The following is a 20,165-nucleotide window of genomic DNA, read 5'->3' on the forward strand; positions in this document are numbered from 1 at the left end:
TAGCTACAGCCGTGGACTACCGTACTGTACTGTGTCTGCTGCTAATATAGACTGGTTGATAATGAGATGTGGTATGTATAAAGAAGAAAGAAAAAAAAACCACGGTAGGTGGTATACAATTACGGATGGACTGCCGAGTGCCGACACAGAGATAGCTACAGCCGTGGACTACCGTACTGTACTGTGTCTGCTGCTAATATAGACTGGATGATAATGAGATGTAGTATGTATAAAGAAGAAAGAAAAAAAAACACGGGTAGGTGGTATACAATTATGGATGGACTGCCGAGTGCCGACACAGAGGTAGCTACAGCCGTGGACTACCGTACTGTACTGTGTCTGCTGCTAATATAGACTGGATGATAATGAGATGTAGTATGTATAAAGAAGAAAGAAAAAAAAAACCACGGGTAGGTGGTATACAATTATGGATGGACTGCCGAGTGCCGACACAGAGGTAGCTACAGCCGTGGACTACCGTACTGTACTGTGTCTGCTGCTAATATAGACTGGATGATAATGAGATGTAGTATGTATAAAGAAGAAAGAAAAAAAAAACCACGGGTAGGTGGTATACAATTATGGATGGACTGCCGAGTGCCGACACAGAGGTAGCTACAGCCGTGAACTACCGTACTGTGTCTGCTGCTAGTATAGACTGGATGATAAATAATGATATAAAAAATATATATATATCACTACTGCAGCCGGACAGGTATATATTATATAATGACGGACCTGCTGGACACTGTCTGTCAGCAGAATGAGTTTTTTAATTTTTATAGAAAAAAAAAAACCACACAAGTCACACGACGAGTGTACTTTTTCAGGCAGACATTCAATCACAATATACTATACTGGTGGTCAGTGTGGTCAGGTCACTGGTCACAGTGGTCAGTGGTCAGTCACACTGGCAGTGGCACTCTGGCAGCAAAAGTGTGCACTGTTTAATATGTACTCCTGGCTCCTGCTATAACCTATAACTGCTCCCCAGTCTCCCCCACAATTAAGCTGTGTGAGCACAGTCAGATATTATACATAGATGATGCAGCACACTGGGCTGAGCACAGATATGGTATGTGAGTGTGACTGAGTCCCTGTGTATCGTTTTTTTCAGGCAGAGAACAAGAACAGAGCGGATTATTAAATAATAATAAATTATAAAACTGCACTGGTGGTCAGGTCACTGGTCATCAGTCACTAGTATAACTCCTCCTAAGCTCCAGTAAGTAAATGAAGTGTCTCACTCTCACTCTCCTATCTATTTTAATTTCTAAACGGAGAGGACGCCAGCCACGTCCTCTCCCTATCAATCTCAATGCACGTGTGAAAATGGCGGCGACGCGCGGCTCCTTATATAGAATCCGAGTCTCGCGATAGAATCCGAGCCTCGCGAGAATCCGACAGCGTGATGATGACGTTCGGGCGCGCTCGGGTTAACCGAGCAAGGCGGGAAGATCCGAGTCGCTCGGACCCGTGTAAAAAAACATGAAGTTCGGGCGGGTTCGGATTCAGAGAAACCGAACCCGCTCATCTCTAGTCTATTTACTAAGCCTTGTATGGAGATAAAGCGGAGGGATTTAAAGTACCAGCCAATCAGCTCATAACTGCCATGTTACAGGCTGGGTTTGAAAAATGACAGGTAGGAGCTGACTGGCTGGTACTTTATCTCCCTCCAAGGCTTAGTAAACAGACTCCTTAATCTTTCCGGAGTCCATGGGACGTTCTCAGAGAGTAGGCAAGTATGACTTTGCTAATGCCACGACCTCCTATGGTTATATTGAGACCAGGGTTGGACTGGCCCACAGGGATACAGGGGAAACCACCGGTGGGCCCTACTGCCTGGGGGCCCACCCCCTCCTCTAGGGATCAGGTTCCAGAATGCGCTGTTACTAATCTAGTACATTATCTTGCATGCACTACAGTATTTACTGTATATACTTATCTAGGGGACCAACTCTTGCAAAATGGTTAGGCAAACCAATGTGGTGGCTGGGCACAACGCCTCCAGAGACTGGACACACCCGTAAACATGGGCCCCTACCACTGCATTCCCCCGGTGGGCCCTACATGCCCCAGTCCGACACTGATTGAGACCCAATGCCATATTTGCTCCCACATTACATGCATACATTTGCCCCATGTGCAGTTTTACACATCTCTGTGTTGCATAGTTCTCATCATCATCGCACACTTTCCCCAGCCTATACCTGGATGTGTAGGGCGCTTCTGACAACCATTGGGATTTGTATAATTTTTCTAAATATTCCCATGTCTGTTATTAATATTTAAGAAAGATTTGACTTTTCTGGACCCAGCACACTTGATATATATTTGATGGTCGTCTTCTGCAACTATTGCAGCCTGGCTCACATTCTAATTAGATATATCACCCACAATGACTCAATACGTGAATGTATTGTTCAAACCTTCTGAAATCTGGAACCTTAATGACGTTAGTGAATACCAAAGTACTGCAGAATAACCTACCTCTCCTCACATGCTGGGGGCCGTCCAGCACAGGGCAAGACATCCCAGCACGTGTAGTGCCGCCTCACGACGCATCCGCAATTTAATTGCAGACGCATCAAATTAAGGCTGACCCCTGGCAGCGCGTCAGACGGCCCACCGCTATTTTTTAATTGGAGCAGCTGCATGTGACATCATGCAGCCGCCATGAAAATGCTCCCGGCATGCCCCCATTTGGTCTGCCATACCCCCAACCCCACGTCGCCGGCCTGCAAACGCCGCTGCTGTCAATCAAATTGTGGCCACATTCTTCCGGGATGACTCCGCAATGTTTGAGGCCACGCAGTTGCAATGCGGCCACTGCGCGCACGGTTTGCCAGTATAGGCGCGCAGTTTGCCAGTATAGGCAAACTGCGCCGCAGGACGCAGCAGCGGCCAGGTCTAAATAAGGCCCATAATGTACAGTCGGTGTCATCCCATTCCCTGCTGTCTTCATTTATAAAGAGCCAAGCCTCTTCTTTATAGGTATTGGTCCAAGGTGGCTCCATGGTCTGCTCGGCAAAATAAAAAGTGTACAGATAAAAAAAAAAAAAAATACTAAGCCGAAATCTAACTGCTCCCATAGAAACTCTTAAATAGTTCTACAATTAACATAAATTCATTGTAAAGCGCAACGGAATATGCTGCACTATATAAGAAACTGTTAATAAATAATAAATAAATAATCAGCAAGTCTGTACCTACCCCAGGACCTAAGTGTTCATGTTACTCCAAAGTGAAGTGCAAGCACTAATCCAAACATAAACCCGATTTAGAAACTAATAAAACTATCGTGGCCAAATGCAATAAATGGAAAAAAAATCCCTTTTGTAAACTTTGTGCACGAGGTTTTGTTTTCTCTTGGCGCTGCTGTATGTTTTGCAAAGGTTAGTGCATGTACAGAAAAGGTTAACTAAACCGAATCAACAAGCCCTCAGTTGTAATTAAAATTCTTTTAAAAGCCTTTCAAAATCAAAAGATGCAGGGGTTCATCTTCACTCAGAAGGTTAAGCCAGCGATTCTGGTTAGATAAGTGACATGAACAGCGAATTGTGGAGTGAGTGCCGCATGCAAGTTGCTCTTCATTTATCAGCTATTTAACTCTGCTTCCTAAATAACGTTTTACACTAGAACCTTGTAGAGATGCGCAGGGAAGTGAGCGAAGATTCCCTGCTGTAACAGCTGCTAATGTGAGAATGGAATTCCACCCTTTGAGTGCTGGAGCAATATGACTGACCGAACCGCAAGATTTTTATATGCACAATTTTCCAAACCTGCAAAATTTCTCTGCGAACTGACCAGAGAGGGGCGTGGCCTCATCATGATGGGGGCATTATTATTATTATTATTATTATTATTATAATAATTACTGATTCTTAATACAGCACCACAATAATAATTTAGCTGTATGGAAAATATTTCTCATTCAATCAGTCCCTGCCCAATTGGAGCACTAAAGGTGGGTACGCACTAGATGATAGTGTGCGGCGGGTCCTGGCGGGCTGACGGCTTAGACAAGTGCATACACACTTGCAGATGCCGCGAACGACGGTGGGAGCCCTCACTGTCGATACCGCCCGTCGGACATGCATGCACGGCCAACGGGCAACATCGCTGATGACGTGGGAGAGCGCACATCATCACCGACATAGTGCATACAAACTGGACGTTATTGTAGAACTTGCATCGATATCAGCCACATCATCCACTTTATCATCTAGTGTGTACCCAGCATTACACACACGCTTAAACACACACGCATGCGTGTGTGTGCAAATGAGGTCGCACATACCTAATAAAAACTTTGTCATCTGTACTGTGTGTGTGTATAAGATGGAAATTGCACTTTTTTGCAGAGCTTCACAGATTGTGGACAGGTTTGCGCAGCATAATGCCATCCTGAAATGGTGTTATGTTTTTTCCACAAAATGCAGTACGTTGAGCTTATCCCAGCGTCAGAAATTGGCAATGCATTGCAGTTCCCTTACCAGGCTCTGAGAATGCCATGCTTTGCAAAATGACAGTAAATACGGGAAAAATCAATGATTTCTCTAGGGCACAGGTTCTCAAACTCGGTCCTCAGGACCCCACACGGTACATGTTTTGCAGGTCTCCTCACAGAATCACAAGTGAGATAATTAGCTCCGCCTGCGGACCTTTTAAACTGTGTCAGTGAGTAATTAATACACCTGTGCACTTGCTGGGTTACCTGCAAAACATGCACTGTGTGGGGTCCTGAGGACCGAGTTTGAGAACCTATGCTCTAGGGTAATCCATTAAATGCCCTTAACACTGATAAACCTTTCCTCAGCAGAAACTAAAGAAAAAGCAGTTATATCTGCTTGATAAATAGAGTCCTGTGGGAGCAAACAAAAACACCAGGAATCCCATGCAAACATTGGGAGAACATACAAACTCCCCACAGAGGTAGCCTTAGTTGGAATCAAATCCACGGCTCAAGCTCTGTAAGATAGCAATGCTAACCACTGTGTCACCATATTGCCCCATACTAAACTACAAACACCCATTAATTGCCACAAGCAACAGTAGCAGATGATGGAGGCACCCTTCTGCTGTCCAACTTCCTGGACTCAAATCATTGGATAAAAGTCATTTCTAGTTTCAGCTTTTAGTTTGTATATCATCTGAAGTGAATGTCAAATCTGGTGTAAGTGTATCATGTTCCACAATACAAATAATAAAAAAATATTACTTAATAAGTTAATATCCATACTTTTTTATTCAATATTTGTAACTAACAAACCTGAATAAGGCCCAAAAGCCACCACTACAAGGACACACACTTCTTGTCATATACAGGTTGGCACCATATTAGGGCTTAATTCAGACTTGATCACGGCAGCAAACTTTTTCTCTAATGGTCAAAACCATGTGCACTGCAGGTGGGGCAGATATAACATGTGCAGAGAGATTTGGGTGGGGTGTGTTCAAACTGAAATCTAAATTGCAGTGTAAAAATAAAGCAGCCAGTATTTACCCTGCACAGAAACAATATAACCCACCGAAATCTAACTCTCTCTGCACATGTTATATCTGCCCCGCCTGCAGTGCACATGGTTTTGCGCAACTGCTAACAAATTTGCTGCTACGATCAGGTCTGAATTACCCCCTAGCAACGGTCCATTCTTAGAAGACAAGTGGACGACGTACCAAACCTTTTTCCATAACAACCAATGAGATTCTAGCTATCATTTATCTAGTACTTAAGTAGAACTTATCTAGTACAATGATATCTAGAATCTCATTGGTTGCCATAGGCAACATATCTACCTTAATGTTTTATATATCTCCCCCAAGAGAGAAGATTAGAGAGCTCAGTTTAGAGGCAGAAGAGAATGAGGATAATGGGCTAAACAGGGTCTTGAAATAATAAAGACGATGGTGGAGAATGGAGATGACATGTTATAGACACAAGAGAGGCACACAGAGAAATGATCAAGGAATAGTTTAAAATGGAGTACTTTGCTTGTTGATGTCATTTTCTTGTATAATATTTGCTTTATTTTGTACTCTCTCAGTATTGTATATGCTTGGGTTCAAAATGTTGACAGACGCAATCCCTATAATGTTCACCAGGGCTGGGGTAATTACACAGTGCTGCTATTATAATGGTAAATGAAATTAAAATAAATGGAAAACATAGCAAGTCTGATCTCGTGCACAGTAAAACAAGCCCCTGTAATCACGGAGCCCACATCTGGTTACTATTCATCTTCCACAAGCAGGGATTCCTCACAATAAGTTCCAGGAATTCTCAAATGCGTATGGATACTATATAACAAGACCTGTTTTGCAACAATCAAGCCAGACATAGACAGATTAAAACATGTATATGCTTAAATGATTACATGTCACTGATACCTTTTTTCCAGACACCAAACAGTATACTCTTTTTTTGGGGGGTGGATCAGTAGTTGTACTGTGCGGCATACAAAATAGGATTGCTTTATTGGGAGATGGCTATTAAAAAATTTATTACAAGAGAACTTTATTAAATTTGTTTTTACCGGTCAACCAGTAGCAGCATTGCACTATGGGAAAACGGAGTTGAGACGCCTACAGTTCACAAAGCAGTTCCAGTAGATAAGTCTGCTGAAACTGCTTATAATGCTTCTCTCAGGCTAACAGGCAGTAAAGGTTTGAATGTAATGTGTGTCCACTGTAAGGTTATGAAGGAAATTTGAAAACGATTGGGTAACCGCTGAAGATTTGTCCAATCAACTTCATCGTCTAGCTTACAAAGCAGGAAGAGTCCTTCTAAAATCCTTCTAACTGGAGATGTACAATGAGGGCACAAGTAAGTAACTAAAGAGTAAAAACCTTGTTATAAATCTACCATTTGAGCAGTGGAGGGTCACCAAGACTTAAGATGGGGCTCACTATGGACAACCTATTAAATCTCACTAGGGCTCATTTTGTAACGCTCCATTTAGGACGATACTTATACATAGTGCAAGGTTTGTAATCAAAGCAAGTATATTATTGGTTGATTTGGTTTATTGTAAAGTAAATTTTTCAGCAAATGAACCCATGTAACCACAAGACCAACCTGGGTATGTGTGACATGTTTGTGTGAAAGGATTAATAAAATTCCAATGAGTAAAATTCCACCCAAAAACATCCCACACTTACTATTAAACCCAAAGTTCTGCCACCACAAATATATAGTTCAAGAGCTAACACTTCAAGATAGCCTTCAGTTACTCCCTGACATATCTCTAATAGCAATCATAAACAAATTAAATCACAGATACTGTAAGCCAAATGATTCCCAACATAAATGTATCACTATAAAAAGTCCACCCTTTATGACACTTCAATTGTGTAAGAAGTTAGAACACAAAAAGGTCAGTACATTAAGAAATGGAACATTAATTAATATGACAAAAAAAAGTATCAGCATTTACCACTGAAATTTGATGACAACAAATTGACAAACAGCAATGTAACTGCAAAAAATAAAAATAAAGCATAAGCAAAATACAAAAATAGAGCTTTACAAGTAATCTGTCACCTGGAGAAAGGCTGCAGGGTTTGGATCATTCTCCGTTGTTGACTGATCCCACAAAAGTGTCAACATCTAAAATCCTTGCATTACTTTTGAACAACCTTCTTTGCCCAACCACCCTCCTTTCTCTGTTTCATTGATATAAAGATTATACTTGTATGCTATTCTGTTTTCACAACTCTTTTGTATGGCTTTGCAAAGTTTTGGCTTTGAAAAAGATTAATAAACTGTATTTTTATATTGGTTTAGCCCACACAATACCTACGTCCACCATGTGTACACAACATGTGCGCTTTAGCTCCACAAGCACAAAAAAAAAAAAGCAAAAAAGGTGAGATTATTCTTAGACCTAACCTCACAATTTTGAAGCAAAGGAAATCAGGACAGGGGGCACAGCCAAATTGGAATGGAGGTGTGGCCATATTCTGTAGGCAAGTCTACCACTTTTAAACAATTAGGCAGCATAGGGCCAGATTAACAATGAGGTTCCACAATGGGGCTCCACATAAAAACAGGTAGCAATAATCTGCGCTGGGTGTTAGACCCACAGTGATGTCAGCAGTTAATGTTGCATGATGGGAAGGGGCTCACATGCCAGCTGTTTTTCATATTGAATGCTATGTGCCACGTCTATCACTGACAGAATGACACTCCATACAGAACAACAGTTGTGTCTGCAGGCACTGATATAATATTTCAAGGAGTCTATAGTGCAACTTGCTAGACATTTAAACATTACTTCATAAAATGTGTTGCCTTTAATTGTAGTAAGAACAGTAGTGGCAGAGCATGGAAATGCAAAGCCCCACAACAAAAGTTAAGGAAATACCCAGCAATCCCATGTACCCCGCCCCTGAGTATCCTAAGCAGAAGGACCACTGGAGTATGTTTCAGTTTTTTCTCAGGCCCCTCTCACCTCAGGCCCCTAAGTGGTCTCACCACTGGTGTTACTATGGGGTTGCAGGCTGCACACAGGTGCCACCCTCGGAGGAAGTGCCACCAAAATGCCGGCTCCTCCGCAGTGACAGGAGCCGGGTGCTGCAGTGTGACATTCTCCTGTCACAGAAGAGGAGCCAACAGTGTAGGCACTGGTCTCCAGGGACAGCCCAGCTTTGCTAGAAATGAAGGGCACGCACCTGGAGAGATGTCATCAGGATTCTCTGTGAGGCCATGTCCCTTTAAGGTTGGCCATGCCCCTTTTTCAGACGTACATGCCTCCAGTGTGCAGGGGATACAGAGTTCACCTCTGAGCTGCACCCTATTGAGTGATGCACCGTATTGAGTGAAGCCATGTCTGCACTGTTAATAACAGAAAGGTAGATGTATAAAAACTTCCAAGGATTGGATAAGTTGCAACCAATCAGCTTCTACCTTTCATTTTATGGACTGTACTTAATAAAGCTAGAACCTGATTTGCTAAAAACAACTTATCCACTCCTTAGACAGTTTGATACACTTAAATAATGTCTTAAGAGTCAGAAAAGGGATTCTATGTCTATAATGAGTCAAACTGAGGATGTGGTAATTATACTATATTGCTGGACAATTCTGTCATCTATTCAGAGGGAGTATTACAGATGTGTCCTCTGTTACCGTACATGCTGCATGCATAAGAATAACAGGTGTGATTATTCGTGCCCACATGTGACACAGCCACGGGAATGTGCACACCATGCTATCCTATGGATTGCGGGTGCATACACAGTGCACTAACATGCAGGGGGCACATTAGTCATGGTAAACGTGGTGCCGCAGGTAAGATGACAGGGGACACATCTGTATATACACTGAAATATGAACTAAGCCTGAGAGACTTGAGGTATTGGGCTTTCTTGTGGCTATAGAGAATATATTATGCAAATGTTTTCATTTTTGTTATTTAATAAATTTGTGATTTTTATCCATTCTATCCCGAGGGGCTTAGGGTTAGGTTCAGCGGTGCAAGTATGCGGGTACGCTCTGGTACGGAGTACCCATAAGAATTTGGCAGCGGGTACTCAGTACCACCTGCCACACACTTTGCCATTACCACAATTAAAATGTGCAACAAAGCAACAAGACCATGGTGCTTGGCTGCATGACGGCTCCTCCCACTTTGTCAGGGTTACTGGGAGTGTGACAGTGGCTGTATTTTCCTGTTATAATGGAAGCATTACTATATATTGTTATTAAATTGGGGGCATTACTATATATTTCTATTATACTGGAGGTATCACTATATATTTCTAATATACTGGAGGCATTACTGAATATGTTTAGCCTTGCCTCCAGATCAGGGTTGCCGACTTCTGGGCTGCTCTCTCCGGGAGAGAGCAGCCCGTCGGCTCAGCAGGGGGGGGGGGCCTGAGGTGCCGTGCAGGGGGCGGGCCAGAGGCGTAACGGGGGCGAGGTAGAGGCGGGATGGGGCGTGGCTTCCTGGCAGCGTCATTTAAGCCACGCCCCGCTGTGTAATGACGCGATTACCGGCATTATACAGCAGGGGGCGTGGTTACGATGACGCGATTCAACAAGAATCGCGTCATCACCTGCCCGGACCGCCCACTTTACTCGTTAAGTTGGTGGCGGGCAGGGGGTGACCCCCGTAAATCGGGAGACTTGCCTGCTCTTCCGGGGGGGCCGGGAGGGTCACCCGTTTTTCGGGAGCCTCCCGGCCATTCCGGGAGGGTAGGCAAGTATGCTCCAGATTTTAAAAAAATGGGGCTGTCGTGTGGCCAAGCTGCTAGTTTCATGTAGCCACTCCCACTAGCAGCATGTTGCCACGCCCCTCACAACACATGACCACGCCCATTTTTCGACACTCAGTACCACTAAGAAAATATTTCTATTTGCACCACTGGTTAGGTTGCAGCGTGGGTGGGGGGTGGGGAGGTTAGGGTTAGGCTGTGGGGAGGAAGGGTTAGGCTAAGTGTTAGGCACCACCAGGAGGAGGTTAGGTATAGGCACTAAAGTGGGAAGGTTATGGTTAGGCTGAAGGGGGGGTTAGGTTTAGGTACCATTGGGGAAAAGTTAGGGTTAGGCACTAATCGGTGAGGCTAGGATTAGGCTGTGAGAAGGGAGGGTTAGGGGGTAGGGGAGAGGGGTTAAAATACTAACCTCGCCCCTGTTGGTATTTCAAAGCTCAGGATACCACTGAAAACATACTGAACCCGGTAGATTTAAATAAATGCATGCATAGCACAACTACCATCAAGTAAATAAGGACAATATACATGTAGTGTATATACTTGCCTTTTATATTTTATTAAATTAGCTGGATAACGCAATATTTTACAGAAAACTACAACGGTCTTCATTAATTTATAAATTACACAAAGTCACGCAGCTATTCTTTTATCACACACCTGAACTGGCAAAATGTGCCACATATCACAGTCGGGAGACAAAAAGAAAACAATTCAATTATAATGTGAAGAACAAGTGTAAAACGTTTTGCTAAACTAATTGACTGTATTATTTGCTAATAGCAAAGGTGTACATTTCCATTTTGCTTTGTGAGAATGCAACTGATGTGACACCTATGAATGCCATGAACATATTACATGAATGCCTGAAGCACCAATTTTTATTCTCAGCGCTAAATCACAAAAGCGTGGTGACACAATAATATTTTTGCAGTGTGGAAAACTGGAATACCTGGGGGAAACCCACATCAGCATGGGGAGAATATACAAACTGCACACAGGGCTGTGGTGGGACTCAAACCCAAGACCTCAATGCATTGTAAGCAGTTGTGTGACATTTACTTTGCACAAACTGCCATAAACATTTATGTATGAGTATATGATTTGTGTGCTGTCTGACTGGCACATACTGTACTGACATTTTTAAATATCATTAGATCAACCAACAAAGTAAATAAAATGAGTTTTGCATCTGAATTGAGAAAATCGCAAATTTTTGTCAGTGAATTCCCTAAATCAGGCTACTACCAAAAAACTGTCTGCCTGAAACAGCTACCTATTGTTACCATGGCCATAAAGTCTATCTGGTCTGTCTCAGTCTGTAATACTTACCTACAGTGTACACAAACTAGGGACATACAGAGCATACTGGGATCTGTAGTTCATAACATAGTTTCTAAACTTGGTCCTGGAATATAAACAATAGATGCGCGCATACACACACACACACACACACACGCATGCACGCACGCACGTACGCACGTAAACTATTATTATAGAGATTATGAACAAAAAAGATAGATAGATAAATAGATAGATAGATAGATAGATAGATAGATAGATAGATAGATAGATAGATAGATAGATAGATAGATAGATAGATCTCCATTTCAAACGTATGCTCTCATCCTACAGTGCAGCCCTTTCTCTTGCTAAACAGTCATACTTCAAGAACCTCATCTCCTCCCAGTCTTCCCACCCTCGGTACCTCTTTGCCACTCTCAACTCACTCCTCTGCCCACCTCCACCTTGTCTCCCTTCCTCACTCTCTGCTCTTGACTCTGCCACTTACTTCACATCCAAAATTGACTCCATATGTCAGGACATCACATCACACCAGACCATCAGCAACCAGCGCCTCCTCCCATCCCTTACCAACCCTCCCTACCCCCTTCACTAACTCTGACATCTTTCTCCCATGTATCTGGTGAGGAAGTCATGGCCCTCATTTGTTCCTGTCCCCTCACCACCTCCCCACTTAACCCTATCCCCTCCCGCCTCCTCCGCTTCCTCTCTTCATCTGCCTGTTCCCATCTTTCCCACCTTTTCAGTCTCTCCCTCTCATCAGGCACTGTCCCCTCTGCCTTCAAGCATGCACCCATCTATCCTATTCTTAAAAAAACTACCCTTGATCCAAACACTCTCTCCAACTACCGACCCATCTCTCTCCTCCCTTTTGCCTCCAAACTCCTTGAGCGTATTGTCTACAACCGCCTTACTTCCTTTCTTTTCTCACACTCACTGCTTGACCCATTCCAGTCTGGCTTCCGTCCTCTCCACTCCACTGAAACTGCCCTTACAAAAGTATGCAATGACCTACATGCTACAAAATCTATGGGACACTACTCTCTACTTATTTTTCTTGAACACTCTGCTGCTTTTGACACTGTAGACCACCCTCTCCTACTGCAAATCCTTCACTCCATTGGTTTGCGTGATACTGCCCTCTCTTGGCTGTCTTCCTACCTCTCTGACCATTCCTTCTCCGTCTCCTCTCATGACTCCACCTCCCCCTCACTTCCACTAACTGTAGGTGTAATCCAAGGCTCTGTCCTTGGTCCTCTTCTTTTCTCTCGCTATACATCCTCACTAGGTAAGCCCATTAGTTCTTTTGGTTTCCAATATTATCTCTATGCTGATGACACCCAAATCTATCTTTCCTCTCCAGACCTCTCCCCTGCACTCCTCACCCGTATCTCCAACTGTCTCTCTGCTATCTCTTCCTGGATGTCCCAGCACTTTCTTAAACTTAACATGTCTAAGACCGAGCTGATCATCTTCCCTCCCTCCCGCATAACCTCACCTCCTACAATCTCATTATCTATTGATGGTACAACTATCTCCTCTAGCCCCCAAGTGCGCCGTCTTGGAGTAATCAACACATTCAGCACCTGCAGTTTTCATCTAAAAAATATTTCCAGGATCAGACCCTTTCTCACCCAGGATGCTACTAAGACTTTTATCCACTCACTGGTCATCTCCAGACTGGACTACTGTAATCTCCTCCTGACTGGCATTCCTGACAATTACCTCTCTCCACTCCAATCTATCCTCAATGCTGCTGCCCGGCTCATTTTCCTCACCAAACGTACTACATCCACCTCTCCTCTCCTACAAGACCTTCACTGGCTCCCCTTCCCTTTCAGAATCCATTTCAAGCTTTTCACACTCACTTACAAGCCCTCACCCACTCCTCTCCCATCTACATCTCTGACCTTTTCTCCATTTACACTCCCACCCGTCCTCTTCGCTCTGCTAATGCACGCTGACTCTCCTGCCTACTGATTACTTCCTCCCACTCCTACCTCCAAGATTTTTCACGTGCTGCTCCATTTCTCTGGAATTCCCTACCTCTCCCCCTCAGACTCTCCACCTCTCTACAAAACTTCAAACAAGCTCTCAAGATCCACTTCTTCACCAAATCTCATCCTAACCCTCTGTTCCACGCTCTCTGTGTACCCCGTCTGTGTCAACCCTGTCTGTCTACCCCTCCCCTTTAGAATGTAAGCCTTACGAGTAGGGCCCTGTTCCCTCATGTGCTTATTCTTTTTCTTACTTTAATAATATTCAACTGCACCAAATCCAGCAGTCTTCTGCCACCTGATACTTATTCCAGTGTCATCTGCTGATGTAGCTATGTTTATTTACCCTGTACTTGTTCTATATTGTCGTCAACTGTAAGTTGCTGTTTTCTTGTTTTGATTATATGTTTATGTACTTTACAATTGGGAGCTGCAGAACACTTGTGGCGCCATATAAATAAAGGATAATAATAAATAATAATAATAATAATAATAATAATAATAATATCACCTAAACTATGAATAAATCAACTAATCCACATCATGGCACACTATTACTGTATATAGCCATCGGTAGACCTGTATGTACTGGTATATATGAATGTTATTGAATAGAACCTAAAATGTACCATATATAATTTTAAAGGTAGTGTTATCATGTATTATTATTATGTCATGTCCCCACACAGGTGTTTACGCAATAAAATATCATGCTTGTACTCTATTAAGGGTCTATGTACTAAGCCTTGTATGGAGGTAAAGTTGACGGAGATGAAATACCAGCCAATCAGCTTCTAACTGTCATTTTTCAAACCCAGCCTGTGACATGGCAGTTAGTAGTTGACTAGCTGGTACTTTATCACCATCCACTTTATTTCTCTCCAAAGCTTAGTAAATAGACCCCTTATTACTCTCTTAAATAGTATGATACTAGATGAGCCAAACTCTCCATTATTCAGCTTCCCTCCTGGTATGAATTAACTGTTCAACCTGACATGAATATATTGATCTCACCCAAGCTAAAGACTTTAAATAGCTGTGTAACAACACAAATGGTCCCATACAATGTCATTACAAACAGTTGCACCAGCAAACGTATCTTTCACACCATTTATAACGGACACACTTCAGGAGAGTATAATAATATAATCCATGCACTGTATAAAAATCCAACAGTAGTAGTAGTGGTGGTAGTACATGGCATATGTACATTTATATTTTTAATTCATATTTCCATGTCGCTTTAAATGTTATCCCAATGGATAAGCATAGTGGAATTTGCCTGGATTTATGTACAATATTTGATGCTGGCAGGGCTGGCACGCCTCTGCAGTATAGTATATACATAAGTTGATAAAACGGAGCCTATGGCACACCTACAAACATCCAAAAGTGCTAAAAGAAATGTTTCAAATATGTAATAATAATAATAATAATAATAATAATAATAATAATAATAATATAATACTACATAGGACATGTGCTAGTATATAAATTGATGAGCCCAACACACTTTTTTTTAAATTACAATACAGATGTACAGTTTGGAGTTTGTCAGTACAGATGTAAAGAGTTTGGGGGTGGACAAAGGTACAAATGCATTTAGGTCCAAAACCAGGGATTATATGGATCATTCATATAGATCATGATAAGACAACTGACTTTTAAGTGTAACTTTGATCCATCCTGTTTTACGTTTATTAATCCTGTACAGCTCCAAATAAACTCTGTGGAGACTCAAAAAAATAAAGAATAATACTAATAAAGAATGATGATGACGAGGATGATAATATTAATAATAATAATAATAATAATAATAATAATAATAATAATGTGATATTAGTGCAATATTTTATCAGATGCTAGTAGGGATGTAAATGCAAAACTGTTTTCACATGCTGCAATTGATACATGCTGTGATAGAGAATACTCCGGAGCAGAGGAAAGCTGCGTGTAGAAATCACGCGTGTGTGAGGATAAGGATACCTGTAACGTGGGCACTCGCCGATGGCCAGCCAGACAGTGACGAGGAGCAGCAGCAGGCTGGTCCCCAGCAGGATGAGGGTAGTCCGTCTCATGTTGTGCATCCACATGCCACTCACGGAGCAGGAGGCAGCAGAAGCAGCGTGCCTCAGTGGGTAGGACCAGTGTGGGTCAGTGGGTAGGAGCAGCGTGGGTAAGAGCAGGGTGGCACAATGGGTGGGAACGGCGTGGCTTAGTGGGTAGGAGCAGGATAGTCCAGTGGATAGAAACAGCGTGGCTCATATAAACAGTATGTATATTTCTATGGCTCAGTGGGTAGGTGCAGCCTCTCAGTGACCAGGAGCCAGTGAGATGACAGCTGTCCAGTGGCTCCCCGCCTGGTGCTCTCCTCATCCAGCCACACTCCTCTCCTCCTCCTCCCCAGGTTATCAGGAGCCCCCACCTGTCTCCTCCAAACCGTGAGACCATAAAGACAGCTTCTGTCTGCCGTCCACACACAGATCATCCTCCGCCCTCCTCCTGTCTGCAGCCCACCCAGCCTTCCTCCTCCTCCGGGCTGTGTACCATTTCCTCCTCACCTTAGTCATACTGAGACTATCCCCTTCCCCCAGCCGTACAGGACCACCTTCATCCCATCCCATCGCCTCGCTGTATCCTCTGTCCGCTTATTATATATCTTCTATCCTTACATTGTATCATCTATTCTATCCTTCCTTACATCCCCTATCCTTACATTGTATCATCATCTACCCTGTCATATATGCCCTATCCTTACATTGTATCATCACCCACCCTGTCATATATGCCCTATCCTTACATTGTATCATCATCTACCCTGTCATATATGCCCTATCCTTACATTGTATCATCATCCACCCTGTCATATATGCCCTATCCTTACATTGTATCATCATCCACCCTGTCATATATGCCCTATCCTTACATTGTATCATCATCCACCCTGTCATATATGCCCTATCCTTACATTGTATCATCATCTACCCTGTCATATATGCCCTATCCTTACATTGTATGTATCATCATCCACCCTGTCATATATGCCCTATCCTTACATTGTATCATCATCCACCCTGTCATATATGCCCTATCCTTACATTGTATCATCATCCACCCTGTCATATATGCCCTATCCTTACATTGTATCATCATCTACCCTGTCATATATGCCCTATCCTTACATTGTATCATCACCCACCCTGTCATATATGCCCTATCCTTACATTGTATCATCATCTACCCTGTCATATATGCCCTATCCTTACATTGTATCATCATCCACCCTGTCATATATGCCCTATCCTTACATTGTATCATCATCCACCCTGTCATATATGCCCTATCCTTACATTGTATCATCACCCACCCTGTCATATATGCCCTATCCTTACATTGTATCATCATCCACCCTGTCATATATGCCCTATCCTTACATTGTATCATCATCCACCCTGTCATATATGCCCTATCCTTACATTGTATCATCACCCACCCTGTCATATATGCCCTATCCTTACATTGTATCATCATCCACCCTGTCATATATGCCCTATCCTTACATTGTATCATCATCCACCCTGTCATATATGCCCTATCCTTACATTGTATCATCATCCACCCTGTCATATATGCCCTATCCTTACATTGTATGTATCATCATCTACCCTGTCATATATGCCCTATCCTTACATTGTATCATCATCCACCCTGTCATATATGCCCTATCCTTACATTGTATCATCATCCACCCTGTCATATATGCCCTATCCTTACATTGTATCATCATCTACCCTGTCATATATGCCCTATCCTTACATTGTATGTATCATCATCCACCCTGTCATATATGCCCTATCCTTACATTGTATCATCATCCACCCTGTCATATATCCCCTATCCTTACATTGTATCATCATCTACCCTGTCATATATGCCCTATCCTTACATTGTATCATCACCCACCCTGTCATATATGCCCTATCCTTACATTGTATCATCATCTACCCTGTCATATATGCCCTATCCTTACATTGTATCATCATCCACCCTGTCATATATGCCCTATCCTTACATTGTATCATCATCCACCCTGTCATATATGCCCTATCCTTACATTGTATCATCACCCACCCTGTCATATATGCCCTATCCTTACATTGTATCATCATCCACCCTGTCATATATGCCCTATCCTTACATTGTATCATCATCCACCCTGTCATATATGCCCTATCCTTACATTGTATCATCACCCACCCTGTCATATATGCCCTATCCTTACATTGTATCATCATCCACCCTGTCATATATGCCCTATCCTTACATTGTATCATCATCCACCCTGTCATATATGCCCTATCCTTACATTGTATCATCATCCACCCTGTCATATATGCCCTATCCTTACATTGTATGTATCATCTACCCTGTCATATATGCCCTATCCTTACATTGTATCATCATCCACCCTGTCATATATGCCCTATCCTTACATTGTATCATCATCCACCCTGTCATATATGCCCTATCCTTACATTGTATCATCATCTACCCTGTCATATATGCCCTATCCTTACATTGTATGTATCATCATCCACCCTGTCATATATGCCCTATCCTTACATTGTATCATCATCATCCACCCTGTCATATATGCCCTATCCTTACATTGTATCATCACCCACCCTGTCATATATGCCCTATCCTTACATTGTATGTATCATCATCCACCCTGTCATATATGCCCTATCCTTACATTGTATCATCATCTACCCTGTCATATATGCCCTATCCTTACATTGTATCATCATCCACCCTGTCATATATGCCCTATCCTTACATTGTATCATCATCCACCCTGTCATATATGCCCTATCCTTACATTGTATCATCATCCACCCTGTCATATATGCCCTATCCTTACATTGTATGTATCATCATCCACCCTGTCATATATGCCCTATCCTTACATTGTATCATCATCCACCCTGTCATATATGCCCTATCCTTACATTGTATGTATCATCATCATCCACCCTGTCATATATGCCCTATCCTTACATTGTATCATCATCCACCCTGTCATATATGCCCTATCCTTACATTGTATCATCATCCACCCTGTCATATATGCCCTATCCTTACATTGTATTACCCACCCTGATACTGTATATGCCCCATCCTTACATTGTATCATCTATCCTGTCATACTGTATATCCACTATTCTAACATTATATCACCTATATCACCTACCCTGCCATACTGTATATCCCTTATCCTTACATTATATCCTCTATCCTTACATTTACTGTATATCCTCTATCCTTACATTATATCCTGTATCCTTACATTTACTGTATATCCTCTATCCTTACATTATATCCTGTATCCGTACATTTACTGTATATCCTCTATCCTTACATTACATCCTGTATCCGTACATTATATCCTTTATCCTTACATTATATCCTGTATCCGTACATTATATCCTTTATCCTTACATTATATCCTGTATCCTTACATTTACTGTATATCCTGTATCCTTACATTATATCCTCTATCCTTACACTTACTGTATATCCTCTATCCTTGCATTATACCCTCTATCCTTACATTATATCCTGTATCCTTACATTATATCCTGTATCCCTACATTATATCCTGTATCCTTACATTATATCCTTTATCCTTACATTATATCCTGTATCCCTACATTATATCCTGTATCCTTACATTTACTGTATAACCTCTATCCTTACATTATATCCTCTATCTTTACATTATATCCTCTATCCTTACATTATATCCTGTATCCTTACATTTACTGTATAACCTCTATCCTTACATTATATCCTCTATCCTTACATTATATCCTGTATCCGTACATTATATCCTTTATCCTTACATTATATCCTGTATCCTTACATTATATCCTTTATCCTTACATTATATCCTGTATCCTTACATTTACTATATATCCGCTATCCTTACATTATATCCTCTATCCTTACATTATATCCTGTATCCGTACATTATATCCTTTATCCTTACATTATATCCTGTATCCGTACATTAAATCCTTTATCCTTACATTATATCCTGTATCCGTACATTATATCCTTTATCCTTACATTATATCCTGTATCCTTACATTATATCCTTTATCCTTACATTATATCCTGTATCCTTACATTTACTATATATCCGCTATCCTTACATTATATCCTCTATCCTTACATTATATCCTCTATCCTTACATTATATCCTGTATCCGTACATTATATCCTTTATCCTTACATTATATCCTGTATCCGTACATTAAATCCTTTATCCTTACATTATATCCTGTATCCTTACATTATATCCTGCATCCTTACATTTACTGTATATCCGCTATCCTTACATTATATCCTGTATCCGTACATTATATCCTTTATCCTTACATTATATCCTGTATCCGTACATTATATCCTTTATCCTTACATTATATCCTGTATCCTTACATTTACTATATATCCGCTATCCTTACATTATATCCTGTATCCGTACATTATATCCTTTATCCTTACATTATATCCTGTATCCTTACATTATATCCTGTATCCTTACATTATATCCTCTATCCTTACATTTACTATATATCC

General features: G+C 41.8%; 1 protein-coding gene across 2 annotated transcripts in view; it reads right to left on the bottom strand.

The window, feature by feature from the left end:
* The window catches only part of ST8SIA6 (ST8 alpha-N-acetyl-neuraminide alpha-2,8-sialyltransferase 6), a 302,017-nt gene extending 285,973 nt beyond the window's left edge, over nt 1-16,044 (bottom strand). For both annotated transcript variants that reach the window (XM_063921531.1, XM_063921530.1), the window contains exon 1: nt 15,507-16,044. In XM_063921531.1, the coding sequence (XP_063777601.1) occupies nt 15,507-15,613 (107 nt within the window). In that variant the 5' untranslated portion in view covers nt 15,614-16,044. The remainder of the gene's footprint in view (nt 1-15,506) is intronic.
* Between the last annotated feature and the right edge of the window lie 4,121 nt (nt 16,045-20,165).

Source organism: Pseudophryne corroboree, chromosome 5 (genome assembly GCF_028390025.1).
Source record: "Pseudophryne corroboree isolate aPseCor3 chromosome 5, aPseCor3.hap2, whole genome shotgun sequence".
Classification (NCBI taxonomy): domain Eukaryota; kingdom Metazoa; phylum Chordata; class Amphibia; order Anura; family Myobatrachidae; genus Pseudophryne; species Pseudophryne corroboree.